Genomic DNA, 27606 nt, shown 5'->3' on the forward strand with positions numbered 1-27606 from the left:
CTGGCAGTCATTAAACCTTGCACTGAGCTCATGGAGGCCTGCTTCACTCTTCTCTGACTGTTACACGATCTCACCCTCCTCTCACCCTCCTCGGATGCAGATGCTGCTCTGTCTTCATTAGCTCTTACACTCTTTCACTTCTCTGTGGCTGCTTGTTACTCTGTCTGAACATGAGTAAATTAAGCTGACCTATCATTGAAAGGCAGAGCCTGAGGCTGTAATCCAGATTACACTCGTGACACCGGTGTTCTCCCCCTCCCCCACTTTCAGGTCACACATGTAACGCACATGGAGGACAAAATCGTATAGACAAACAAGCCTTTAATTCATTCAGCTGTCATGTACAGACCAGACTTTTGCTAGATTCACTCGTGGCTAGTTGGTGGGTATTTTGAAGGTTTTTTGAATTTATTTATTACAATTTATTTACCGCCTTTTTGAAGGAATTCACTCAAGGGGGTGTACAGTTAGAATGTTTTAAGTTCATCATCACATTGTGGCTGAGCATTCTCAGCACTGTTTTATTGTCTACAGAAAAGCTCCAGGCCTTGACAGTAAAAGGAATTGATAAGTAGCGGAGGTGTGATTAAAAAAATGCTGGGGATGAGGGAGATACTTCCTTGCCTGCAGCAGCTGTGTGAAGGTGGAACATGTTGCCCCTCTGCAAGAGCAGAGAAGTAATGCCAAAGCTGCTCCATCCAGGGCTTACCCTGTGTGAACACACAGAACCCGATTCAGACCTGCAGAAGGGGCTGATTAATGTGTTCAGGAGATTCTCACCCCACCCTTTTAAAAACCCATCACTGGCTGCGTTGGGCCTCTGGCTTGGCTGGAACGCTTTGCAATGGTTACCGAGAGCTTTTGCTCCCATTTGCGCACATCACTACAATATCACCCATGTTCCCACAGCACAGCCACTCTAGTCTGAGACGAGCACCACATAGTTCGCTGGGTACAGCCCCACCTGGCCCTGCTTGGTGACCCCCTTACACCAGCCCTGCTCGTCTTCATCTTCAATTTTCATTAGCTCATCTCCTGAAAGAGAGCAGCAGGAAAGAGTTAGCACAAAAGATGTCTTCTCTTCCACCCCAGCCCCCACGACACAGGAATTCTGCTGTAGATCTGTCCTTTGTCTGGATCCACCCTCTTTTCCCCTGCATTTCTAGCAAAGCTGTCTTCAGATTTCTAGCTGTTAGCAATTGTGGCTCAGGGTTCTTGGCTCATTCTTGTGCAGAGAGAAGACCTGATCACTGCAAGATTACCAGTCAATCTCCCAAGAAGTACGGTAGAGGTTACGGGATACCAAAGAGGCAGAGAAAGGAAGCTAAACACATTGCCTTAGTTTTCTTTCCAGACCAGTTCAGAGCCACGGGTTATGCCCATCAGCCAGCAGATGATGCCATCTGCTGGCTGATGGGCAGAACCCACACATTCTGGACTGATGTGGTGGAACTAAGAGAAAATGAACAAGTAAGCATAATTTCAGCTTCCTTATCCCACACCACCAGTCCAGACTCACGGGGCAGTCCTTTTAAAACTGATAGGAAAGGCTCATCTGCTGCATCTTAAAAGAGGCCCAGTGAAGGACAGAGATTCCTCTCCTTTGTTGAGAAAATAGGGGTCAGCTGACCAACCATCTCAGGGAATGAGCCCAAATTAGAATGAACCATTGGGATCTTGATATTTTAAGAAGGGGGGGGGGGGGGATAAACGTGTTACCTGCTCTGAAGCTCAACTCGTCGGGCTCCTGTCCCAAGTAATCGTATATGGCTCGTACCCTCACCCCTGGAACATTTACCACTGACTTGCTGGCACTGTGAATAAGAGAGAGAGGTACAGGGGAGTGAGGGCCACTGCATGCATACCACCATTAGCCCCGCCCACATTTTGGCATGCATAGGTATTCTATACAGATGTACTTACGACTCTCAAAGAAGATATAGTGGAATTAGAAAAGGTACAGAGAAGGGTGACGAAAATGGTAAAGGAGATGGAATGATTCTCATACGAGGAAAGGCTAAAGAGGTCAGCTTGGAGAAGAGATGGCTGAGGGGAGATATGATGGAGGGTCTATAAAATCCTGAGGACAGTGGAACAATCAATGATTTATTCTATCAAAAAGTACAAAGACTAGGGGACACTCTATGAGGTTACGTAGCAGTGCATTTAAAACTAATTGGAAGAAATCATTTTCACCTGGGCGGACTGACCATTTCGGCAGCCGGGCAAGGCCCAGACACTCTTCCCCCCACCCCCGGTCCCACCTTGAAGGGCCCTGGTACTCTAGTAGCCTCTGCGGGGGCAGGAAAGAACAACACTCTCCAGCCCATTGCCACAATTCTGCCCAGTGCCTCTGTTTTAAAAATGGCTGCCGCAACTGTCAAGACCCACTAGACTACCGTGAGAAGTGTTTGATACCCATTTTGAAAACATGGCGGAACCAGGCAGAATAGTGGTAGTGGGCAGGAAAGAGGGGGGGGGGGGTTTCTTTCCTGCTGAAGAAGCCACTAGACCACCAGGGCTCTTCAAGGTAGGACCGGGAAGGGCCCACTGAGGCTCGAGCGACTGTAGTGTGTGTGTGGGGGGGGGGGGGGGGGGATGGTGGGGGAAGGGGTGGTGAGCAGCAGCTGGGGGACCCAATGACCTTTACTGCCCAGGAGCACAGATCACTGCCAGTCCGCCTCTGCTCGGCATATAGTTAAGCTCTGGAACTCATTGCCAGAGTAAGTGGTAAAAGCATTTACTGTAGCTGGATTTAAAAAAGGTTTGGACAATTTCCTGGAGGAAAACCCTTATTAAGATAGACCTGGGGAAAGCCACTGCTTGTCCTTGGGGGTAGAGATCCTGCTGGGGTGGAGGAGTAGCCTGATGGTTAGAGCACTGGGCTGGGAACCCGGCTGAAATCCCACTGTAGCTTCTTGTGATCTTGGGTGAGTCACTTCATCCTCTGTTCCTTCAGGTTCAAACACAGATTATAAATCTCTGGGGACAGGAAAATTACCTAGTGTACCTGAGTGTAACTCACTGTGTTCATTCAAAATCTGTAACAGGATAGTGGGCTTAATGGACCTTGGGTGCGACACAGTATGGCAGTTCTTACGACAAACACACATGTATCACCTGTGAAAGTTTTCCTCGGGTCAGGGATGATTGACAGCATAGCTGACATTAAACATTAGTAGGGACACTCATGCCGTGTCTGATTTCCTTGGACCCTTTCTGCTTCCCTGTTCACCCACGTTGCTCATGATTGAGGGATAACAGCGAGGCGGCGGCCCTGTCCCTCCCTCCATACCCGAGCCCTACTCACCTGCCTTCTGTGGGCTTGACGCTACACAGTTTCACCTTCTCCACTTCCTTCCCCGGCTTCTTCTTTGCAATCTGTCTCTCTTTCTCCGGATCCCACTCCTGGGGTAAAAAGGCAGTTATTCAGCAGTGACCCATTGCTGAAGGATACCTGCTGTCCCTTATGTATTTCAATAATTGACAGTCATTCCAGGAAATGGTGCAGAAGCAATAGTTGGTTCCTGAAGTCCCAGCCTCCCCTAGAAGGAGGCGCTATAGGGCATGGTGTAGGAGTAATGGCTGGGGGGGATGGTTTCTATGGTTCTGTAATCCCACCTTCTTTAACAGGCAGAAGGTACTATAAGGGATGGTGCAGGAACAATGGTTGGGGAGTCTCCATGGCTTCTGTTGTCCCAGGTTCTCCCAGCAGGCAGTGCTGCAGGGAAAGCTTACAGCTTTGTTCCCCCCCCCCCCCCCCCCTTCAGTTCCATGAGGTTCTGTCTGAATTCTAGGTTATGGTCTCTTATACACTGTACAATTAAATATGGCCTGGCCAGTCCTCCTCACGACCCGCAGAGCTTTGTTTATTCTTTCCGGGACAGGGTAATTGGTGTTATTTAGAATAGATGTCTCTTATGGTCTCACCTCAAATTGTGGCCAGTTCATCAGCATTCCTGGGCCGTGCTTGTTTCTCCACCACCTCAGGTCCTCCTGCTCATTGACAGCCTGGATAGCCTGCAGCAAGTCGCTGTACACTGCCAGGATCCTGCCAAAGAAAGATAGGGGTGTTCACAGTTCAGATTGTGTCCTTCCTCTTCATCGCTCTGGTCCATTATAGATGCATGAGTTTATGCTCTCCTGCCAGCGGTTGGCAACTAAGAACCATATACAGGGTCCTCAGCAGACTGAGGTTGTGCAGACCTGAGTAGCCAGAGACTGGCCTGGAGGATCCCTGAGGTTGGGGTTAGCAGGCTAGTTATCCCTTCTCAGACAAGGGCAGATGGGCTTGGAGCATCTGGAGATATTCAAGGGACTCTACCTGTTCTGCTCTCTCATTTCTTCCTGCTTTCCCCTCTACCTCTTCACCTTTCCTTCCTCTCCTGTTCATCACTCCCACCTTGTCCCTCGGTCTTTTTGTCACCCCTTAAATTCAGTTTCTTGCTTTTTCATATTGTGCGAGGACACACACACATTTATGTCCTCTCTAACAGGTGCACACAAGCTCATGGTCTCAGAGAGGGTGCTGCTGCTTCTTGGCTGTGACTACAAGGGAAGCTTTTCCATCTCTCTCCCCCCCCCCCCCCCACATCGTTCATTTACTTCTCATTGGTGCTGACGTCCAGGTGCTTGTGGATGGACTGGAAGACCTGCTTAAGGAAGAGGATTCGTTTTCGCTCAAACTGCTGACTCTGGTCAAACACCAGCTCCATCTCCTCCATGTACTTTGGGCTGTATCTGTTCAGCTCCTGAAGTGCCTTCTCATACCTCTGTCTCACCTGTACATGAGGGGGGAGGGAGCAGAGCGGAAGAAGAGATGCACGATAACAATCACAGTATCATGGTTACTAGAGCCAGAGCAGTAGCGATCTACCCAGGGACCAAGAGCAAAACATGGCAATGAAAAATGACAGCGTACCAACGTGACCCACGCACCTTCTGCATATCCTGGCTACACTTCTCCCTGTCCTCCTGCAGTTTCTTCTGCTTCTCCTGAGACAACGCTGGGCTTGTCCGGCTGCTGTTCTCACGCACAGTGGCTAGACGGACTTTCTTACATGCTTTGTGGTAGGCCACCTTGGTCTTCTCTAGCTGTGGAGAGAGGGAAGGGGATGAAGGGTCATACAAATCAGCTTTTCCTTCATCGGTGGAAGATTGGGATAGGGGACAGCCTCCGAGGAGAGGAGCCTAGGTTGACCTGGATTCCCTGCTGCTGTTACCATGCACACATTACACGCTACCTTCTTGAACTTCTTGGCCCACGGTTTCTGCGCCTTGCAGAAGCCACTCTCGATCTCGTAGGACTCCTTGAAGCCCCCAAAGATCTTCCGATGGTACATGTCCTTCTGCCAGTCATGGATCTTCTCCCCATCTTCTGTCACCAGTATTTTCTGGATCTCGGTGTGCAGGTGGCTCAAGCGCTCTGTGGCGGTCATGAAGGACTGCCATGCATGTAGGAGAGATCCATACATGGAGCCTGGCCACAGACAGAAGAAACAGCTGATGAAGCAGTTAACTCAGAGTAACCTCTCCTTTATTTATTTATTTATTTATTTATTGCATTTGTATCCCACATTTTCCCACCTCTTTGCGGGCTCAGTGTGGCTTTGCCCTTCTTCCAACCAAGCTCCTTTCATGAGGGTGGCTGTGTCCCTGGCCTCTAGCTAGTGCTTGAAATCTTTCACCCCCCCCCCCCCCCCCACAACCACCACTCCCACCTTATCAAGAACTCATGTGTTAAGTGCAAACCTGTGATCCCATCTGGGCCTGTGGACTAGGATATTTTGAGTAGATGTCACTTCAGATTTGTACTAAGGGGGATCCAGTGTCATAGAGAAATATCCAGTGTTTCCTTGTCATCAGCAGCAGATGAATCCATTAACTGATGGGTTGTATCCGCCTACCAGCAGGTGGAGATAGAGAACACTGAAAAACCATAGTGCCCTCTTGGATGGCTAGCTCCATCTGCCTTCGGTATTTCTCTATCTCCCAGCAGGTGTGGACGTAGCTTGATCAGCTCCTGGAAAAATTCTGCCTGGGGTGGCTCCTGTGCTTTGCCAGTTGAAGCTGGAGTGTTGTGGCTGGTGGTGCCCACTTTGAAGGCATATAGGTTCGCCCTTTCCCTGCCTTACCCATCCCCCTGCCTACTGGAGTACCTCTGTTGCTGCCTGCCTCCTACTTTCCTCACAGTGTTAAAAAAAAAAAAAAAAGGAGTACGCATTGATTCTGCATAATTATTCTGCGGCTACTTTCAGTGTGCAGCTTGACTGGAGCTCGTTTGACTCGGTCTTTTGAGGTGAGAGTGGTGCCCAGCTCCTCCAGGGAGGTCCCGCAGATGCCGTTCCGAACGGGGTACGTTTTGGCATGAAGCCGCCATTTTACTTATATAATTCCATCCGGTTGGGCGATGGCTGCTGAGGGAGTTAAACGCTGCTCCCGTTGTGGTAAACCCAGATCAGCAGCGGGGCTCTGTAAGACGTGCTCTTTAAACACTAGAGCTAGTACGAGCATGGCGAGTGATGATTCTTCCCGCTCAATGGAGCTGGCAGCGGGCACCATTTTGGAAGCGCCACATGTCTCGACCCTCGCTGTTGCGGAGGAGTCTGAGTGCAGGGGGATGCCTCGGTCAGAGGCTACCAGAGGAGCTCCTATTCCCGTTACTCCTAATTCGGAGGCGGAGGGTCAGGGTGAGTTTTTCTCCCCCGAGTTTGTGCTTTTAATGCATAAAGGCTTCATGCTGAAAAGAGCTCTGCCGCAGGTGTCTGACACTGCGCTGCTACCTGGTTTCCCCCCTGGGTGTTGATGGTCAGGGGCTGGCTACAGAAGTTATTTCTTCCCCTGAGCGTTGGAAGGGCGCTAAACATAGACGGGTAAATTCCCCGTCGAAGAGTGGCACACTTCCCTCCCCCCCCCCCCCCCCCCCCCCCCCCCCCCGGTCAGGCTGTGTGGATTCTGAGGGTTCTGGCAGGGCCTCATGGTCTGATGAGACAGAGGAAGGTGCCGGTTTGCCACCGGATCTGGATGATCCCAATGCAGTTCGGTTTTTCCACACCGACAAGCTGCCAGCGCTAATTTCTGTCGCCTTGCAGGCCCACTCGATTGATGATCCTGCCAAGGGCGATGCCTCCTCTAGTAATCCTAGGATGGTGAGTACTAAAAAGCCTGCTCGAGCCTTTCCTGTGCATGACTCCATCCAAGAGCTTATTTCAGTTCAATGGCCTGAACCCGATGGACCTTTGAAAGTGGCCAGGGCTATGAGTCAGCTTTACCCTCTGAGCGAGGAGCACTTGGCCCCTTTGGGGATGCCTAAAGTAGACGCCTTGGTCACGGCGGTGACTAAAAAGACCACCCTCCCTGTAGAGGGAGGGGTGGCCCTGAAAGACATGCAGGACCAGCAGCTTGAATCCGCTCTGAAACGGTCCTGTGAAATATCGGTCCTCGCCTTAAGGGCGTCTATTTGCAGTTCCTATGCTGCCCGGGCCTGCCCCTCCTGGTTACATCAGGCAGTGGAGCCTGCACTGCGGATGGAGTCGGCCCTGTCATTTTTGGCTCACGCCCTTTATGATCTGGTCAGAGCTTCGGCTAAACAGATGTCTGTGGCGGTTGCTGCCTGCTGCCTTCTATGGCTACGGCATTGGGCGGCTGACATGGCCTCTAAGCACAGGCTAGTGAGGTTACCCTTTTGGGGCCTCCTGTTATTTGGAGAGGAGCTGGAAAAAATTGTTAAAGACCTGGGGGACCCTAAGCCCCAGCGGATACCCAAGGATAGGCCGAGGTCTTCTTCCAAGGGTTCTGTGTGGCCCTCCTCTCCCAGACCTCGCTTCCATGAAGCTTGCAGGTATCACCTGGGGTGCTCTGCTGGGTTTTCTCAACGTGCCTGTTTTCAGCAGAGGAACTTCTTTCGCTCGGACAAGCGTTCCACAGCGGCCGGATCAAAGCCTGGAGTTCAGGGGCGGCCCCCCTCAATGATGGGGCGCCGGTCCATTCCTTGATTCCTGCAGTAGGAGGATGCCTTTCTCTCTTTCTCGAGGAATGGACCAAGATTACCTCAGATCAGTGGGTCCAGGACCTGATCAGATAAGGTTACCGATTGGAATTCAGCGCCCCGGTGAGAGACATGTTTTTGGAGTCCCGATGCGGTACTGCCGTCAAACGGGCGGCAGTAGAAGAGACCTTACAAGTCTTGTTGCACCTCGGAGCTGTGATCCCTGTGCCTCCCGCCGAGCACGGCTGTGGTCGCTACTCCATTTACTTTGTGGTGCCTCGAAAAGGCGGGTCTTTCCGACTGATCCTCGACTTAAGATCAGTCAATGAGGCACTAAGAGTGCGGCATTTTCGCATGGAAACCCTGCGCTCCTTCATTGTGACAGTACAGCCAGGAGAGTTTCTCACGTCTCTGGACCTAAAAGAAGTTTACTTGCACATTCCTATTTGGCCCCCGCATCAACAGTTTCTCCGGTTTGCGGTGTTGGGAAAACATTTCCAGTTTCAGGCCTTGCCTTTTAGTCTCGCCACAGCTCCCCGCACCTTTTCCAAGGTAATGGTGGTAGTAGCTGCCTTTCTCAGGCGAGAGGGTATCAGGGTTCACCTGTACCTCGACAACTGGCTCATCAGAGCGGATTCGGCAGATGAAAGTTGTCTGGCTACAGCCAGAGTGGTCACAGTACTGCAGTCTCTAGGCTGGGTCGTCAATATACCCAAAAGTCACCTGACCCCCCTCTCAGTCTCTCTAATATTTGGGGGTCCGGTTTGGCACTGCCTCAGGGTTTGTCTTTCTCCGTGACCAAAGGTGGTGCAAGCTTCAGAATCAGGTCCATCTGCTCCTGCGGATGCCTAGCCCACGAGCTTGGGACTTTGTCCAGCTGCTGGGGTCGACGACGGCCACTTTGGAGTTAGTGCCATGGGCGAGAGTGCACTTGAGACCACTGCAGAGTGCCCTGCTTCAACGACGGTCTCCAATGTCCCAGGATTATCAACGCAGACTAACATGGCTCCCTGCGGCCCGGCTCAGTATGGAGTGGTGGCTCTCCGACAGCATGCTGCGGCGAGGAATGCCTTCCCTCTTGGTGCCTGGTGATAACCGATGCCAGCCTGGTCGACTGGGGAGCACATTGCCAGGGAAGCTATGCCTAGGGTCTGTGGACACCCGCGGAAACAGGGTGGTCCATCAATCGTTTGGAAGTGAGAGCGATATTCCAGGCTCTTCTGGCCTTTCACAAGACTCTGGAGGGGCTGGGTGTCAGAGTTCTGTCGGACAACACGACAGCGCTTGCCTACATAAATCACCAGGGCGGCACTCAGTGCAGAGCACTGGCCGCGGAGGCCGCTCAGATTTGCCACTGGGCCGAGCTACACCTGCAGCTTCTTTCTGCAGCGCATATAGCAGGTCAGAGCAACGTGCAAGCCGATTTCCTAAGCAGGCATCAAATCGACCCAGCGGAGTGGGAACTGGCAGACAAAGTGTTATTTTCAGATCTGTGCCAAATGGGGAACACCCGTAGCGGATCTAATGGCGTCAAGCGCCAATGCCAAAGTCCTGTGCTTTTTCAGCAGACGGAGAGATTCTCGCTCGGCGGGGTTGGATGCTGGGGCTCAGCCCTGGCCCTCGGGCCTCCTGTATGTGTTCCCTTGGCCCTTGATTGGGCGAGTCCTCCTGCAAATTCGGCTACATCGAGGAGTGGTGATTCTCATTGTCCCGGATTGGCCCAGGCGTCCGTGGTACGTGGACCTCTAGTGGATGCTGGTGGGGGCCCCTCTTCCTTTGCCTCTGGTGCCGAACCTGTTGATGCAGGGACCGGTGACCATGGAGGATCCCTGCCACTTTGGTCTTACGGCATGGCTCTTGAGAGGGCACAATTGAGAGACAAGGGCTATTCTAACAAAGTAATCACTCTCTTGCAGGCCCGCAAGCGGTCCACCTCCGTTGCTTATGCTTGGATTTGGCACCGCTTTGAGACGTGGTCTGTTTCAAAGGCGATCACACCCATGCGGGCTACAGTCGCGTCGATTTTCTGAAATGCTACCTGTTCCACGCGCAGGGCCCAAGAGACAGGCAGAGCTCCGGAGTCTCAATGCGTGGATGAGACGATGGTGCAGGGAGGAGGGTTTTAGATTTGTTAGGAACTGGGCAACATTCTGGGGAAGGGGGAGCCTATTCCGAAAGGATGGGCTCCACCTTAACCAGGGTGGGACCAGGCTGCTGGCGTCGGCATTTAAAAAGGAGATAGAGCAGCTTTTAAACTAGAAATGGGGGGAAGGCCGACAGTCGCTCAAAAGCGCATGGTTCGGGAAAAGGTATCTTGCAAAGATACCTCACAAACAGGGAAGATAGGGTTTCTGGATAGTGAAGTTGCACAACAGACCGTGGTAGGCCAGGTGCCCTTAAATACAACTAAAGATCAGACAAAAGATGGCAAATCAATAGTGTCAGGTACTAAGCATCATGCAAATAGGAACAACAAACATACTCTGAAATGTCTATATGCAAATGCTAGGAGTCTAAGAAATAAGATGGGAGAGTTGGAATATATTGCACTAAATGAAAAATTGGATATAATAGGCCTGGTGGAAGGAGGATAACCAGTGGGACACTGTCATACCGGGGTAGAAAGTATATCGTAGTGATAGGGTGGACCGGACTGGTGGAGGGGTAGCATTGTATATTAACGAGAGCCTTGACTCAGATAGAGTACAAATTCAGCAGGACACAAATCACACCTTTGAATCATTGTGGGTTGAAATTCCATGTATAAAAGGGAAAAAAACGGTGATAGGAGTGTACTACCGTCCGCCTCGCCAGGATAAGCAGGTAGACGCAGAAATGATAGAAATCAGAGATGCGAACAAAATGGGCAATGTGATAATAATGGGTGACTTCAATTATCCAAATATAGACTGGGTAAATGTAACATCGGGACACGCTACAGAGGTACAAGTCCGTGATGAAATCAAGGACAGCTTTATTGAGCAGCTGGTGCAGGAGCCGACGAGAGAAGGAAAAATTCTAGACTTGGTCCTTAGTGGAGTGCATGATCTGGTGAGGAACGTTATGGTACTGGGGCCGCTTGATAACAGTGATCATAATATGATCAGTTTTGATACCGACCTTGAAGTAACTGTACACAGAAAGTCAAATACGTTAGCGTTTAACTTTAAAAAAGGAGACTATGATAAAATGAGAAGAACGGTAAAAAAAAAACTTAGGGGGGCAACTGAGAGAGTAAAAACTGTACAACAGGCGTGGACGCTGTTCAAAAATACCATCCTGGAGGTCCAGGCCATAAATATTCCGCGAATTAGAAAAGAAAGACGGAAGTCCAAAAGACAGCCGGCCTGGTTGAAAAGTGAGGTGAAGGAAGCTCTTAGGGCTAAAAGAAACGTCTTCAGAAAATGGAAGAAGGAACCGTCTGAAAATAACAAGAAGCAGCATAAGGAGTGTCAAAGCAAATGCAAGGTGCAGATAAAGAAGGCCAAGAGGGATTACGAAAAAAAGATAGCATCAGAGGCAAAAAAACATAGTAAAATTTTTTTTCGGTATATTAAAAGCAGGAAGCCGGCAAAAGAATCGGTTGGGCCGCTGGATGACCGAGGGGTAAAAGGGGCGATCAAGGAAGACAGAGACGTAGTGGAGAGACTGAATGAATTCTTTGCTTCGGTCTTCACCGAGGAAGATTTGGGTGGGATACCGGTGTCGGAAATGGTATTTCAAGCGGATGAGTCGGAGAAACTTACTGACTTCACGGTAAACCTGGAGGACGTAATGGGGCAGTTCAGCAAACTGAAGAGTAGCAAATCTCCTGGACCGGATGGTATTCATCCTAGAGTACTGATAGAACTGAAAAATGAGCTTGCGGAGCTACTGCTAGTAATATGCAACTTATCCTTAAAATCGAGCGTGGTACCGGAAGATTGGAGGGTGGCCAATGTAACGCCGGGAAATTATAGACCGGTGAGTCTGACGGTGCTGGGGAAAATGGTAGAGGCTATTATTAAAAACAAAAATACAGAGCACATCCAAGGACATGGATTACTGAGACCAAGTCAGCATGGCTTTTGTGTGGGGAAATCTTGCCTGACCAATTTACTTCAATTCTTTGAAGGAGTAAACAAACATGTGGACAAAGGGGAACCGGTTGATATTGTGTATCTGGATTTTCAAAAGGCGTTTGACAAGGTACCTCATGAAAGGCTACAGAGGAAATTGGAGGGTCATGGGATAGGAGGAAATGTCCTATTGTGGATTAAAAACTGGTTGAAGGATAGGAAACAGAGAGTGGGGTTAAATGGGCAGTATTCACAATGGAGAAGGGTAGTTAGTGGGGTTCCTCAGGGGTCTGTGCTAGGACCGCTGCTTTTTAATATATTTATAAATGATTTAGAGATGGGAGTAACTAGCGAGGTAATTAAATTTGCTGATGACACAAAGTTATTCAAAGTTGTTAAATCGCGACAGGATTGTGAAAAATTACAAGAGGACCTTACGAGACTGGGAGACTGGGCGGCTAAATGGCAGATGACGTTTAATGTGAGCAAGTGCAAGGTGATGCATGTGGGAAAAAAGAACCCGAATTATAGCTACGTCATGCAAGGTTCCACGTTAGGAGTTATGGACCAAGAAAAGGATCTGGGTGTCGTCGTCGATAATACGCTGAAACCTTCTGGTCAGTGTGCTGCTGCGACTAGGAAAGCGAATAGAATGTTGGATATTATTAGGAAAGGTATGGAAAACAGGTGTGAGGATGTTATAATGCCGTTGTATCGCTCCATGGTGCGTCCGCACCTTGAGTATTGTGTTCAATTCTGGTCGCCGCATCTCAAGAAAGATGTAGTAGAAATGGAAAAGGTGCAGCGAAGGGCGACTAAAATGATAGCGGGGATGGGATGACTTCCCTATGAAGAAAGATTAAGGAGGCTAGGGTTATTCAGCTTGGAGAAGAGACGGCTGAGGGGAGACATGATAGAGGTATATAAAATAATGAGTGGAATGGAACAGGTGGATGTGAAGCGTCTGTTCACGCTTTCCAAAAATACTAGGACTAGGGGGCATGCAATGAAACTACAGTGTAGTAAATTTAAAACAAATCGGAGAAAATTTTTCTTCACCCAACGTATAATTAAACTCTGGAATTCGTTGCCGGAGAAAGTGGTGAAGGCGGTTAGCTTAGCAGAGTTTAAAAAGGGGTTGGACGGTTTCCTAAAGGACAAGTCCATAAACCGCTACTAAATGGACTTGGGAAAAATCCACAATTCCAGGAATAACGTATAGAATGTTTGTACGTTTGGGAAGCTTGCCAGGTGCCCTTGGCCTGGATTGGCCACTGTCGTGGACAGGATGCTGGGCTCGATGGACCCTTGGTCTTTTCCCAGTATGGCATTACTTATGTACTTATTGTCGCGTTCTCGAGGGCCTTGGCATTCTATCAGGTCCTCAAGGTGGAACTGGAGTTCGTGAGCCCTTGGGCCACTGCCGAGGAGTGGCAGGCAAGACCACCCCGGGACGGGATACACGGAAGAGCAGTACTGGAACTCTGGACTGGAGTAGTACAAGGCAGGCAACTGGGACAGACGAACCAGGAACAGCTTCACCTGCACTTAGCCACCGTTCCTCCGGAGTTGAGCTCCGAAGTGCAGGTGGCCAGCAGGACTTGCAGGATACGCAGGAACTGAAGATCCCGAGGACCCACCCCGGGTCTGGGATACACGAGGAAGACTAGACTAGGAACTAAATTCAGACAGGGAGCTGCTGCACCGCCACTAGCAAGAACCAGAAGACAGACCAAGGAGACAAGACATACGAAAGCTAGCAGGAGCCAGGACTAGGGCAACATACAAGCAAGGCAGACTGGGGATCAGGGAATACCCAGTGGGTAAACCCACTAGCTAGGTAGCAGCAGGAAACAGGGACCACACCCTGGAAATACACACTAGCTAGACAGAGACAGGATTCAGGATATACAAGCAGGGTAGGCACACAGACTAGGCAAGGCAGGATTCAGGGTAAAGAGAGCAAACCAGGAATAACAGGCCAAGGGTCTTGGGCAGGCAGCAGAGCAAACAGAGTAACCAGGAATAACAGGCCAAGGGTCTTGGGCAGGCAGCAGAGCAAACAGAGTAACCAGGGATATCAGCCAAGGGTCTTGGGTAGGCAGCAGAGCAACAGAGTAACCCAGGAATATTAGCCAAGGGTCTTTGGGCAGACAGGAGAACAGACAGAGTAAACCAGGAAGAACAGGCCAAGGGTCTTGGGCAGGCAGCAGAGCAAACAGAGTAACCCAGGAATATCAGCCAAGGGTCTTTGGGCAGACAGGAGAACAGACAGAGTAAACCAGGAAGAACAGGCCAAGGGTCTGAAGCCACAGCCGTTCCACACACTGACTGGGGAACTCACAAAGGCTGAGGCTTCGCATACAGACAGAGAACAAACCCAGACAAAGGTTTCACCCCAACCCAGGGTAAGCCAGGAACAGCAGCTTCACCCCAAACACAGGATAAGCCTGGAGCAGAGGCTTCACCCCAAACACAGGGTAAGCCAGGAACAGAGGCTTCACCCCAAACACAGGGTAAGCCAGGAAGGACCCGCAGTCCACAGACATAGGCTTCACCCAACTCAGGGTAAGCCAGGAAGGACCGCAGTCCACAGACAGACAGTGGCAAGGAAGACCCCCCACGGAAAGACAACAGAGACACAGACACAGAAAGAAGCTGGGCTGGAACCCAGAGAGAGGCTAAGCAGTAGTGCAGCAGACACTTACTAACCTGACCTGGCCTAAGAGCATAACACTTATGCAAAGGCCCCGACTGCAAGCACAGCACTTCCTTATGAAGGCTCTCACTGATGAGTCACCAGCAGCAGGACATAAGCAGGAAGTACACTGACCCCAAAGAGAGGCTTGACACACATAGGAAGTGAGCCCACAGGAAAGACAGGCAGGAGCCATCTTGGAAGCTGGCACAGAGCCGGTGGCAGCCATCTTAGATGCTGGCTCCCTAGAGAGGCATAGCCCACACAGGTGAGGTCTAGTGAAGCAATCAGGTTCATGCTGGAAGCAGCCAGCACACCAGGACAGAGACAAGACTAACACAAACACAGACAGAAGCCAGCAGAGCTGCTGACCCATTACAAAAAGGCTTGGCCTACAATTCCCTGCGAGTGCAACTGGCAGCATTGGCATGCTTTCGAGGGAAGGTCTCTGGCTTTTCCCTGGCTGCTCATCCGGACGTTGCCCGATTTCTAAGAGGGGCACTCCGGCTCCGCCCACCAGTGCGGCTGCCATGTCCGGCTTAGAACCTGGGGCTGGTGTTGAAGGCTCTCCAGTGTTCGTCCTTCGAGCCGCTGAGGCGAGCTTTGGAGAAGGATGTGACTCTAAAGACAGTCTTTTTGGTGGCCATGACCTCGGCGAGACATGTGTCAGCTCCGGGCGCTGTCCTGTCGAGACCCCTTCTGCAATTCTCAGAGTCCGGAGTAACGGTATGTACTGTGCCTTCCTTCCTGCCTAAGGTGGTTTCAGTGTTTCACCTGAACCAGCCCATTTTTCTGCCCTCCTTTTCTAGAGAGGAGTTTCCAGAATGTTTTGGGCAGCTGCATCTTTTGGATGTCCGCAGGGCTGTGTTGCAATATCTGAAGATGTCAAATGCCTTCAGGTCTTCTGATCACCTTTTTGTGTTGTTATCAGGTCCTCGAAGAGGGTCTCCAGCGTCTAAGGCCACTATAGCCCGTTGCCTCAAGGAAGTAATTTTTTCTGCGTATCTGCTGTCAGGGTGGTCTCCGCCTGACGCGTTCAAGGTGCACTCCACGAGAGCAATTTCGTCCTTGTGGGCTGAAACGGGGGCACTCTGTCTTCAAGAGATCTGTAGTGTGGCTACTTGGGCTTCTAAGCTTTCTTTTGTCCGGCATTACAGGCTGGATGTTGCAGCGCAGCGGGACGCGCATTTTGGAGCACAGGTGCTTGCTCGCGGAGTTGCCTGTTCCCGCCCTAACTAGGGAGTGCTTTTGTACATCCCATCAGTTAATGGATTCATCTGTTGCTGATGACAAGGAAGGGAAAATTAGGTTCTTACCTTGGTAATTTTCTTTCCTTTAATCACAGCAGATGAATCCATGATCCCTCCTTGTCTGACTCTGTTTTTTGTTCAGTTCTCTCATGCAGATATGTTCCCTCATCGGGAGGAGTTGCAAAACAGTTTTCAGGATTTCTGTATACTGTTCTATTACAGGAGGTTGAGATTGTCCCTCCTTTGTATGGTTATTGCTCCTGTTCTGGGGCATTCGTTCGCTGTGAGGAAAGTTCATGTTATTCTACTTTGAGGATTCACTCTGCTTTGGAAGTTTCAAATACTGAAGGCAGATGGAGCTAGGGCACTATGGTTTTTCAGTGTTCTCTATCTCCACCTGCTGGTAGGCGGATACAACCCATCAGTTAATGGATTCATCTACTGTGACTAAAGGAAAGAAAATTACCAAGGTAAGAACTTAATTTTCCCACATGAATGTAACTCACCTTGAGCTACTACTGAAAAAGGTGTGCGCAAAATCTAAATAAATAAATAAATACAGCTTGATCCTGAATGGTTAGCTCTGATAAGAGAGAAAACTTACTGCCGTTCACCAGTGGCTTCCATTTCCGTGTCCACTCTTCCATTTGTACGGCATACTGCTTCTCGATCTTGGCCCTGTCTTGGAAGCAGGCAACAATCTCGTGGCACAAGCGGTGCCCATCGTCCACACGCTTCACTGTGCTCTTGTAGCAGTTTGGCTGCATAGGAGATGTAAAACAAAGGAAAACTTGTGAGACTCTTCCCCACCTGAAAGTGCAATGAGTGTGGCCTCGGGATCACGTTCCTGCTGTAGCAAGCCAGAGCAGGGTCCCTGTTCGTTGGGTTTTGGACAGAAAATCTCTTGAACAGTGGTTACCAAACCCATTCATGGCCAGCTGGATTTTCCAAATATGCAGAATGAACTAGATTTGCATATACTACGTCTCCACTGTGAATCTAGTGAACACCAGGAAGAGAGGTATGTAAAAATCAAGTGAATATGGATTATCTGGAGCTGTTTTTAAATGGATAGAAGGTTTTCTGCGAAATAGATCATACTGTGTTAAGCAATGCAGCATGGGAGGGTCAGCGTCGGCAGGAAAGACGTGGGATCTTTCCTGCCCTGAAGAATCCATTAGATCACCAGGGCAGCTGCCTTCAGGTATGTATTGGGACCCTGCAGCTTGTGGGGAGGAGAGGCAAACCGGCTCGCCCTATCTCAGCAACCGGCTCCAACACACCACTGCTTGGAGGTCAGATTTTGGTGTTCCACAGGGCTCGCCATTGTCTCCAATTCTTTTTAATGTGTTTGAGTTCTTTAGGTTCGGTTTTAGATGTATTTGGTCATTGTGGTTGTTCATATGCAGATGATATATTTGTATTTATTCCAGTAATGGCAGATTTTTCAGTATTACAATATTCTAATTTTGAGTGTATTGTTTTGATTCGTTCTTGGGCTAATTCTCATCTTTTGAAACTTAATGCAGCTAAGACTAAGTTGCTATATTTTTGTAATGTTGTTTCTTTAGCTCCTAGCAGTGTAACTGTAGCTTCTGGAGAGCCACTGAAATTTGAAAAATCTTCCAAGGATTGGGTGTTATTCTGGAAACTCAGTTGTCGATGGATTTACAGGTCCATTATCTGAGCAAGAAGTTATTTTAAACTATGTCAGTTAAGATCTGCTTTTCTTTATTTTTGTATACTGGTTCAGGCTATAATATCACCACACTTAGATTACTGTAGCACTTTAGATGGTGGAATGAATTCAGGACTAATTAATAAGTTGCAATTATTGCAAAATACCGCAGCTAAATTAATATATGGACATATAATAACTCTTCCTCTCTACGATTCCCTAATGTGTCTGTACACATGAACCTTATTCTACCACAACATTACTGTATTTGTTCATACTGGAATTGGCGAACCCCTTTACGGTACTATGTAAGCCACATTGAGCCTGCAAATAGGTGGGAAAATGTGGGATACAAATGTAACAAACAAATAAAATATATGACTATGTGACACTGCTGCTTAGACAGTTGCATTGGTTACCAGTCTCTGCTCAGATCATTTTAAGATTGCCTGTATTGCGTTTAACATATCGCAGGGGGACCTGTTCCTCTCTCCTTCTGCAGTTGATGGCTTATCCAGCATTGCGAAGGAGCTCTCGTTTGTGTACTGCTTGGTTGTTGGGGTTTCCACCTGTTAGGAAATTTTGTTAAAAAGAATAATTATGGATTCTTTTATCTTTTCAGGCTACTAAGTTGTGGGATTCTAAAGCTGTAGAACTTCATGTGATTTCTAGTTATTTACAGTTCCGCAAGGCACTGAAAACTTAACTTTTTGATAAATATTTGAATGATTCATTTTTGAGATCTTTCCAAACTCTCCAGTTTGTTTTATACTTAATGTAAGCCACTTGGACTGTCTATACCCTGAATAGAATGTCCAGTTTGAGATTGCTCCTGGTCTTTCTGGAATTCCCTTGTGGATGGGGGTTGAGCATCTTCCCAGGGACGATGCACTGGTAATAATGTAACAGCCACAGTTGGCAATAGCTTTCTGAATTTTTCAGATATTTTCACTGTAAATGTAAAAATAAAGGATTTTTCAAAGCATATCTTGAAATTTACAAGTTCCCATTTGTTTTTTGTGTTCTATAATGCTTTGAAATCAGTGTGATACTCTTCCTGATTTTATGTTGAATTGATGCATGAGACTCTGTTTAAGACCCTGTCTTCCCTTTGTTGTAATAGTGTGACTGGTTTCTTTGTGACACACCAAAGGGAGCAGGGCCAGGTCTAATACGATACCATCCTCCCCCCCCCCCCCCCCCAACTAAACAGCTACATGGCCTCGGAGGGACATGCCCATATCTATACACCCATGAGGAAAGGCTAAAGAGAGACAACTTGGAGAAGAGACAACTGAGGGCAAGTTTGATAGAGGTCTATAAATAAAATGTGGAGTGGAATGGTTAGAGGTGAATCACTGGTGGTTGGGAGGCGGGGAATAGTGCTGGGCAGACTTATACGGTCTGTGCCAGAGCCGGTGGTGGGAGGCGGGGCTGGTGGTTGGGAGGAGGGGATAGTGCTGGGCAGACTTATACGGTCTGTGCCCTGAAAAAGACAGGTACAAATCAAGGTAAGGTATACACATATGAGTTTATCTTGTTAGGCAGACTGGATGGACTGTGCAGGTCTTTTTCTGCCGTCATCTACTATGTTACTTATTTACTCTTTCCAAGAATACAAGGACTAGGGGGCACACATTGAAGCTACTAAGTAGTAAATTTTAAAACAAATTAGAGAAAATATTTCTTCACACAACGTGTAATTATACTCTGGAATTCGTTGCCCAAGAATGTGGTAAAAGCAGTTGCCTTAGCAGGGTTTAAAAAAGGTTTGGATAATTTCCTAAAAGAAAAGTCCATAAGCCATTATTAAGATGGAGTTGGGGAAATTCACTGCTTATTTCTAGGGTAAGCAACATAAACTCAGTTTTACTCTTTTTGGATCTTGCCAGGTACTTGTGACCTAGATTGGCCACTGTTGGAAATAGAATACTAGGCTTGATGAACCTTAAGTCTCTTCCAGTATGGCAGTGCTTATGTTCACCCCAAGATCCTTTTCCATTAGTAAGAACTTAGTCTTCTGTGCCACGGGGGGGGGGGGGGGGGGGGGTTCTGGTCCTACATACATATTTCCCCAGAGCTTGTAGTAAGGGGATCCAGTCCTGTTTTGCTGTATAGAAGTCATCCATTAGGAGAGATTGGATTCTGCATGGTGTGTAAATGTCACTCTAACCCTTAAGCATGGAGAGATTTCATTGTGCCTGGTAGCATCTCAGTGTTGGGAGGGGAGTATCCAGTCCTGCACTGGCAGGATGGGGAGGGGGAATCCAGTTCTGCATGATGAATAGACGTGACCCCAGTCCTATACTGGGGGGGAGGGGAATATCCAGTCCTATATGGTGAATAGATGTCACCTGTGTCCTGTAGGGGTTTCCTGCCCTACCTGGTGTTTATTCTCCCATGTGATGAGCTAGGAGTTAACCATGTGTCCATTTGTCCTTACCATCCAGAAGCTGTGGGTACAGACTTCATCTTCTGCCACCTCACTGTAGATGTCGGACATGGCAGTGGCTGAGAAGAGAGAGAAAAAATGTAATATTCTTTCCTCCTGCGTTCCCACGATCATCAGCAATGCTCACGTAGTAGTAACCAACATCAGTGCCCAGGATATACAGCCTGAAGCTAGAATCAGTACCAGGCAGCTACTGGGACACCTTAAACTAACATACAACCGGTCAGCGTGCAGTGGTGGTGAGCTGCACTTTGATCATAAGACACCCCTATTGTTCTGGGCGTGTGCACATGTCACGGCTTTGGGGAAATATCCCCTAACCTCATCCCGGGTGTGGGCATGTGTGACAGCTCGAGGGAATATCCCCCTGTGTTCCCCTGGATGGAGACTGCAGGTTTATCTCCTTGATTGCAGTTATACCTGTGTTAGATCATTTCACAACTCTTTGGGGTAATTCCAGAGTAGAAATGCCTATTGTATTATATTAATAAAATTGTAAGTTTTTACGTGAAGCTGTACCTCACAGCACCTTGGGTGAATCTCTTCATAAAGGCAGTTAATAAATCCCAATAAATAAATGTCCTATAGTGGATTGCAAACAGGTGAAAGCATAGAAAATGTTTAATAAGGATAAAGGGTCATTTTTCTCAGTGAAGGCAGATTGATAGTGGAGCACTCCTGGGATCTGTATTATCTTAAATAATATATCAATACAAAGGAGTGAGGGGGGGGGGTGGGCGGGCAGTGGCAAACTACTCCACTAATATTCTGCCAAGAAGCCCTCCTGCAAGTAGCAACCCCTAGAAGTCATTCACAGGGGTTACCATTACTATTTGCCTGACTTGAAGAAAAGGCCATTGGCTCAAAAGCTTAAGTTAGTCCTGTTGAAACAAAATTTTTCCCCTTATTTTCCTTTTGATTTATTTCTGTTTATAACGTGGAAGAATGTGGTTCCCATCCTAATGAATGTGCCATCAGACAGACTCGGGGGGAGGGGGGGCACTGGGGGTAAGCAGCAAGGAATGGATGTTCACTTTGGGATCCTGCCAGGTACTTGTGACCTCAGTTGGGCACTTGAAGACAGGGTACTGTGCTTGATGGACCTTGGGTCTCACCCAGTCTGCCATTGCCTCTGTTTTTAGAAGCTCTAAACTAAAGCATTACTGAGCTCTGATAGGCCTTTGTGTACAGTCTGGCATGGAGCCGAGCATACTGCCTCGTGCCTCCCCTCTCCTCTCAAAGCACTGCAGCTAATGAAGGGCATTCTCCTAGAGAGCTCAGTGCCTCAAATCTGTTCATCTAGAAACTTTCAGCAGCCCTGTGACTGTTGTTTGCTTTTTAACTACAGACCACCATGCCTATGCTTTTAAAATAGTAACGAATTGTAGAAGGCCTAGGAAGGGCACAGAGGATCCTCAGTGGAGGAGAAGTGGGTAAAGCCTGGGAGGGGTGCAGAGGATTCTCAGTGGAAGAGGAGTGAGGGGTAAAGCTTGGGAGGGATGCAGAGGATCTTCAGTGATGGGGGAGTGAGGGATAAAGCCTAGGGTGGGCACAGAGGATCAGTGGTGAGGGAGTGAGGAGTAAAGCTTGGGGTGAACACAGGATCGTCATAGGGGAGTGAGGGGTAACGCCTGGGCTGAGCCCAGAGGAGCCTCGGTGGTAAGGGAGTGAGGGATAAAGTTTGGGAGGGGCACAGAGGAGCCTCACTATTTGAAATCAGAGGTAAGATGGGGTGTGCCATGCTGGAAGGGATAATGGAGAGGAGTCATTCCAGGAGTGTCAGAGAAGATGAATGCAATCATTAGGAATCTAATTTCTTCCCCGCTCTGTCTGCATTTGCCTATAATGCCTGAGAGTACAGGCAGCCATGAGGTGCGATGGGAGACCTCAGGGCTTTTTGTTGCTCTTGAACCTGAGTTGATGGAGCTGCTGCTGTCTCATTTCGCTAACAGCAGCAGAGAAGGCCCTGGGATGAGAGCCAGACACTACATTATCAGCCCTCTCTCCCTGCGGTGGAGGCAGGTACTGAGTCTGTGACCCTTCCTCGGGATCTTGGGAGCTGACTGATGGACTTTGCAGATTCATTTTTTTGTCCTGCTTTTGGCAGGCTGTCTGTTTTCGTGTCATGTCAGGGAGTCTGCTGGCTTAAAAGGAGGGAAGGAATTGCAGCATGAAAGAGGCACTTCTGTTTATTCCCCCTTAGTGGAAAATCCAGCTGGCAAGAAGAATGCTTCCCATCCCAGCACAGAGGGGTAATAAGTCACGGAGAGGAGGCGGTGGTAGCTGCACACAAGGAACACTGGGGGGGGGGGGGGGGGGAGTGCCCTCTCCTGGCAGCCCCTGCCTCCCCAAATTCCTGATTTTGGCACAGGAGGAGCTGCCCACTGAGAACTCAGAGACTTGACACCCCCCCCCTCCCGCTTCCTGCTTTTCAGAGAAACAGACAGAGCTGAAGCCAGGCAGGAAAATGAGAACCAGTTGTGAGTGGGATTTAGATTTTACATAGCTCTGAACCCAACGGGCTTTGCTAACTTTGTGTACACACAGGACCTGGTACTGTTCTGCCCAGTCAAGCTATTAAGTTAAGCATCAGCGCCATGAGAGCGCTGAATTTACGTGTTCAGTGGTGATTGTGCCAGTGCTGCCCCTCAGAATCCTTCGGAAATTAAAGAGTCATGGGATAGGACGGAGACCGTGCCCTTTTCTGGATCAGAAGTTGGTTAAAAGACAGGAAATCCAGAGAGTAGGATGAAACGGTCCTTTATCTGCCTGTTAAAGGGCCACCAGTCTGTACTGGGACCAGTGCAATTTAACATATTCATAAGTGATCTGTAGGTAGGAGAGAGAAGCCAGGTGATCAGTTTTACAAATGACACCAAAATTATTCAACGTTGTCAAATTGGCTGAGAATTGTGAGCAAATTGTAGAAGCATCTTGTGAGAATAGGGAACAGGCCACCAAACTGACCAGTGAAATTCAATGCAAACAAACAAGCAGATGGGGAAAAGTTAATCCCAGTGACAGGTGCTGACTGCTGGGTTCTGAGTTAGTTAGGAGTCGACACTGAAGAAGTCACTGTGGACAATTCGTTCACATTTTCAGGCCAGCAGCAGAAGAAAACACAGAATCTCAGGATGCCTCTGTTTAGGTCCCTGGTCATGTGAGCTGTTCTTGTCACCCCGTCTCAAAATGGAGATGGCGCAACTAGAAAACGGTCAGAGAAGAGCGACAAAAATGATAAAGGGGACGGAGCCCCTTCCTTATGCAGAGAGGCTAAAGAGATTAGTCTAACAGCAGGAGAGAAGTTCATAAAATCATTGGGGAGGGGTAGTGGGTAAATAGGAAGCAGCTGTGTCAAACAGTACGAAAACAAGAGGACATTCCATGAAACGTAAGAATCATCAAATCAAAAACAAACCTTAGAAAGTGTTCTTAAAGTACTGCATATTTAAACTGTGGGGTGTGTTGCAGGAGGATGTGGGATTCAAAAGAGGATTGGTCATGTTCCCAGAGGAAAAGTTCATTAAAAATGATTAGCCAGGTAGATTTGGGAGACCCATTTCTCATCCCTGGAAATGAACTGTGGAAAATGGTTCTACTGTTTGGGATCTGTCAGGTGCTTGTGACCCAGACTGGTCACTGTTATAAAGAGGATGATGGGCTCGATAGACCTTGGTCTGGCTATTCTGTTCTTATGTGCTCACTCTTTTTTTTTAATTGAAATATTTAATCAACTCTTGTCATCTTAATTGTGCTAATTTTGATTATAAATGAAGGAATGTGCTTGGGGTGGGTAGGAGAAAAGACACAAATAGTTTGTTTTTCAAAGACAATAAATGTTGAAATAACTCCTCCTTCTTTTAAGGCAATTAAAACCAAAATAGTCTAATTTGAGAGCTTTTGACTAAACCACATTACGAACTAGCCTACGCTTAATCCAGGAAAAAAGGATGGGCGCAAACTGCGTTAATACACTGTGCAAATTGCTTTTCAGCACGCTCTTTAATTTACATTTTTTTCTCTCTTTTACCCCCCCCCCCCCAATGTGCGTTTATGTTTATTAAATTTTTTTATACCACCTGTAAATGGCAATTCATATCTAGGCGCTGTACATTCTACAGAAACCCACATGAACAAGAAAGGAGCTCCGTTAAAAGACAGGAAAGACAACATCATTCAAACAAGAGGACATTTCCTTTCCCTGGTGAGCTGCTGTCCTGGCTGTGGGTGGCACAGAGGATGGGCATGGCCTGCTACACCCTGCCCAGCTGACGTGATCAGCACAGACTTAGGGGTGGGGGCTCAGTTACACCCCTGTTCCCACAGCTCCCTCCTAGTCCCGCACCCAACATAATTAGGGGTGAGAGGGGAGAACCTCCCCTACCACATCCACTTGTTCCAAGTGCCCACCCAGTCCTTCCTCCCTTCTTTTGCTATGATGCAAAACACCAGCCATATATCATAGTGGCCCTCTCCAGACTGTCCTGCTCTGCCCTTCTCTCTATCCCTGTCTAAATTGCTTTGTCCACTCTTTTATTTTGGTTTTGTGAGTCCCAGCTGTGCTCAAGTATCCTGAAACCAGATCTGTCTGCTCCTTTTTGGCATTTTTGAAGGAGTTAATGCCCTGTCCCGGGAGAAAGGAGGGAGGGCTGGGGAAAGTGCCACGCAGCAACAGCTGCTCTCCTGCAGCCAGAAGTCATTCAGGGAGGTCCACGGATCCCTCACTTTAGCAGTCCTTAAAGTTGGTCATGCTCTAAGGGACATTTCCCAGCGGTATCTTGTGTGACTGGACCGCAGTGGTGCCAGTGGCTGGCAGATACCCCTCTGCCTATCTCTGCAAAGCTCCTTACCCCCTGCCAGTTCCTCCATGGTTGGGAGAAGGGAGAGTGGGTGGCTTACCTAAGGAGGCTGTGTTCCCAGTCCGACTGACCGTCTCTCTCAGTCCCTGTCTTCTTTGATGACTTCAGGCCAGCTGGCAGAAGTTAGGGATGGCTTTGGGCACTAGTGGTGTTGGAGGGGAAATATGGGAGGAGTAACAGTACTGGCACAGTCCCGGCCTCTTGCTTTGCTGCTGACAGCCTAAGAGAATCTTTCAGTAGCTCTGTGTCTCCTCCTCTCCCCTGTCTCCCCCCACCCCCCACACTAGCTGGAGTGGGGTTGGGAAATTCATAAGAGGCAGCATAGAGGGGCACGTGCAGCTCAACCCTGCCCAGCTTAAGAGTCTGCAGTTATACCACAAATGAATGCCTACCCAGCCTTTAGATAGGCAGGGCTGCTGCCCAAGGCATGGCTGACCCCAGCAAGGTCTCTGTCGGATCTTCACCTTGCCCCCTTTGCTGTAAGATTGGAGGGTGGGTGGCATGGTAGTTAAGCATTCGGGAAAGGGAGAGCAGATTTGGACACGGGCTTCAGATTTAACTACTCCACAAGACAAGTTGTACCCTGAAAAGGACAGGTACAAATCAAGGCGAGGTATGCACAGAAAGTAGCACATGTGGGTTTGTCTTGTTGGGCAGACTGGATGGACTGTGCAGGTCTTTTTCTGCCGTCATCTACTATGTTACTATGTAAGTTATAATTCAAGGCCTGGAGGTACCTCCCTGCCTCAAAGGGCTTACAATCTAAGGGGTCCTTTTACAAAGGCATGCTGGAAAATGGCTTGTGCTAGTATAGGCGTGGGTTTTGGGTGCACGCCGATCCATCTTTCAGCGCGTCTGTGAAAAAGGCCTTTTTAAAAACTTTTGCCAAAAATGGACGTGTGGCAAAATGAAAATTGCCGCACGTCCATTTTGGGTCTGAGACCTTACCGCCAGCCATTAGCGGTAAAGACTCGTGGTAACCGGGCGGTAATGACCTATGCACGCCAAATGCCACTTGGAGCTCATCTGTTACGTGTGCCTGAAAATAAAAAATATTTTCCAGACGTGCGTTTTGGACGCATGCCAAAAATGAAATTACCGCAAGAGCCACGCGGTAGTCGGGCAGTAACTCCATTTTGGCACATGTTGGACGTGCGTAGACGCATACGAGGCTTTGTAAAAAGACCCCCTACTGTTGTACACAAGGTGGAGGCTTTGGTGATTTGTTCAAGATTACAACAACTGTTAGTGGAAGAGGCAGGATTTCAACACATTGTCCTAATTCTCTACTCACCCAGCCCTTACTGGGAGAAGTGTTGGGGTAAGTGAGAACAGAATATGGGGCTGGAGTGGGGGAGCAAATGATGAATTCCTTTCCCACAACACATGCGCCAAATAATATTCTGGAAATGCAGCACTGACTCACACTGGTAGAACAAAGTCAGTGCTGAATGCAGTGGCACATTCTTTCCACAGTCTCCAAAGAAACCCTGTATACCCCCTGCTTAATTGGGGAGGACCCCTCAATGTTATGCAGTGCCTGGTAACTCCAGGGGTCTCTTACCAGTGGGAAGAGAAATACATAAGTAGAATGAAGTCTCACTGACTCCTGTCTGGAAGCATTTTGGTGATCTGCAGCCTCTGTGTCCCTGCTCCATTCCAGCCGACAGCTGGGAGCACTAAAAATAGGGATAAAAGTACTCCACCCTGGCTCTGCTGCACCCTCCTGTGCTCCTTCCCCACCCCAGCACTGCTGCACCCTCCCCGCTACCCTCCTCATCCCAGCACTGCTGCACCCTCCTGCATTTCTCTTCCCATTCCTCATTTACAGCCTCCTCAGTTCTTTCCCCACACTGACTCTGCTGGTTTCTCTCCTTTGGGTAGCCCGTCTCCATTCTCTTTCCATTTCACTCTGCTGCACCATCCTTGGTTCCCCTCCCCATCCCGATCCCCTGCTTTCCCTCAGCTCCCCTGGCTCACCAGTGCCCCTGCATTGCATTCTTCTAGCACCTCCTACTTTCCACCAGACATGAGAAGCCACTGAATTGTAAAAGTTTAATTTTGGACAGAGGCTAAGCTGAGTGTCAGCTTTCAACAGCTTGGGAGCCTTGGATCTAAAGTGTGTGTAAACTGTCACAGAAAGAAGGGCAGAACATCTTCCTGAAATATCCCTCGTGCGTCCAGAGTGATCAGGCAGCTTTGTCTTTGCACAGCACACTGCAGAGGACTGGACAAGTTCCTGGAGCAAAAGTCCATGAACATTATTAGGCAGATTGAGCTGTTCATTGCTGGAAGCAAACCATGGGACATGGCTGCATTTTTTGGGATCTGGACTACTGGGGTCAATGCACCTGGCTTTTCAAGTTTCATGGTTCATAATTATTTGATATGAACACATACAGTGTTATGCTAGTTACTCTTCAAAAGTAATTAATTACAGTTACTACTCAGCTTAAAGCAATTAGTTACAGTACTTACATTACTCCATTTAGGAAAGTAATTGATTACTGATTATAGTTACCTGCTTAAAGTAAATGATTGCTTTTCCAACAGCCACCTAATGTGGAAACACAAATTAGTGAAAAGCAAGCTCCCAATACAAGCTCAAAAAGAAGAGACTGGCA

At 48.5% G+C, this 27606-nt stretch overlaps 1 protein-coding gene across 2 annotated transcripts; it reads right to left on the minus strand.

Annotated features, from left to right (window-relative positions):
• Positions 1 to 304: 304 nt before the first annotated feature.
• On the minus strand, positions 305 to 26655 carry LOC115466610 (protein kinase C and casein kinase substrate in neurons protein 1-like). Of its 2 annotated transcripts, none has more exons than XM_030197958.1 (10): positions 26547 to 26655; positions 20115 to 20182; positions 16598 to 16754; positions 5244 to 5479; positions 4939 to 5094; positions 4606 to 4781; positions 3931 to 4051; positions 3311 to 3408; positions 1720 to 1814; positions 305 to 1035 (listed from the first exon to the last, which is right to left on the minus strand). In XM_030197958.1, the coding sequence occupies exons 1-10, from the start codon at positions 26638 to 26640 to the stop codon at positions 920 to 922; spliced, it is 1317 nt and encodes a 438-aa protein (XP_030053818.1). In that variant the 5' UTR covers positions 26641 to 26655; the 3' UTR covers positions 305 to 919. The 2 variants fall into 2 exon arrangements, with proteins under 2 accessions (XP_030053818.1, XP_030053819.1); XM_030197959.1 differs by lacking the exon at positions 26547 to 26655 and adding an exon at positions 25023 to 25229.
• Positions 26656 to 27606: the final 951 nt, after the last annotated feature.

This window comes from Microcaecilia unicolor, chromosome 3 (genome assembly GCF_901765095.1).
Source record: "Microcaecilia unicolor chromosome 3, aMicUni1.1, whole genome shotgun sequence".
Taxonomy (NCBI): Eukaryota; Metazoa; Chordata; class Amphibia; order Gymnophiona; family Siphonopidae; genus Microcaecilia; species Microcaecilia unicolor.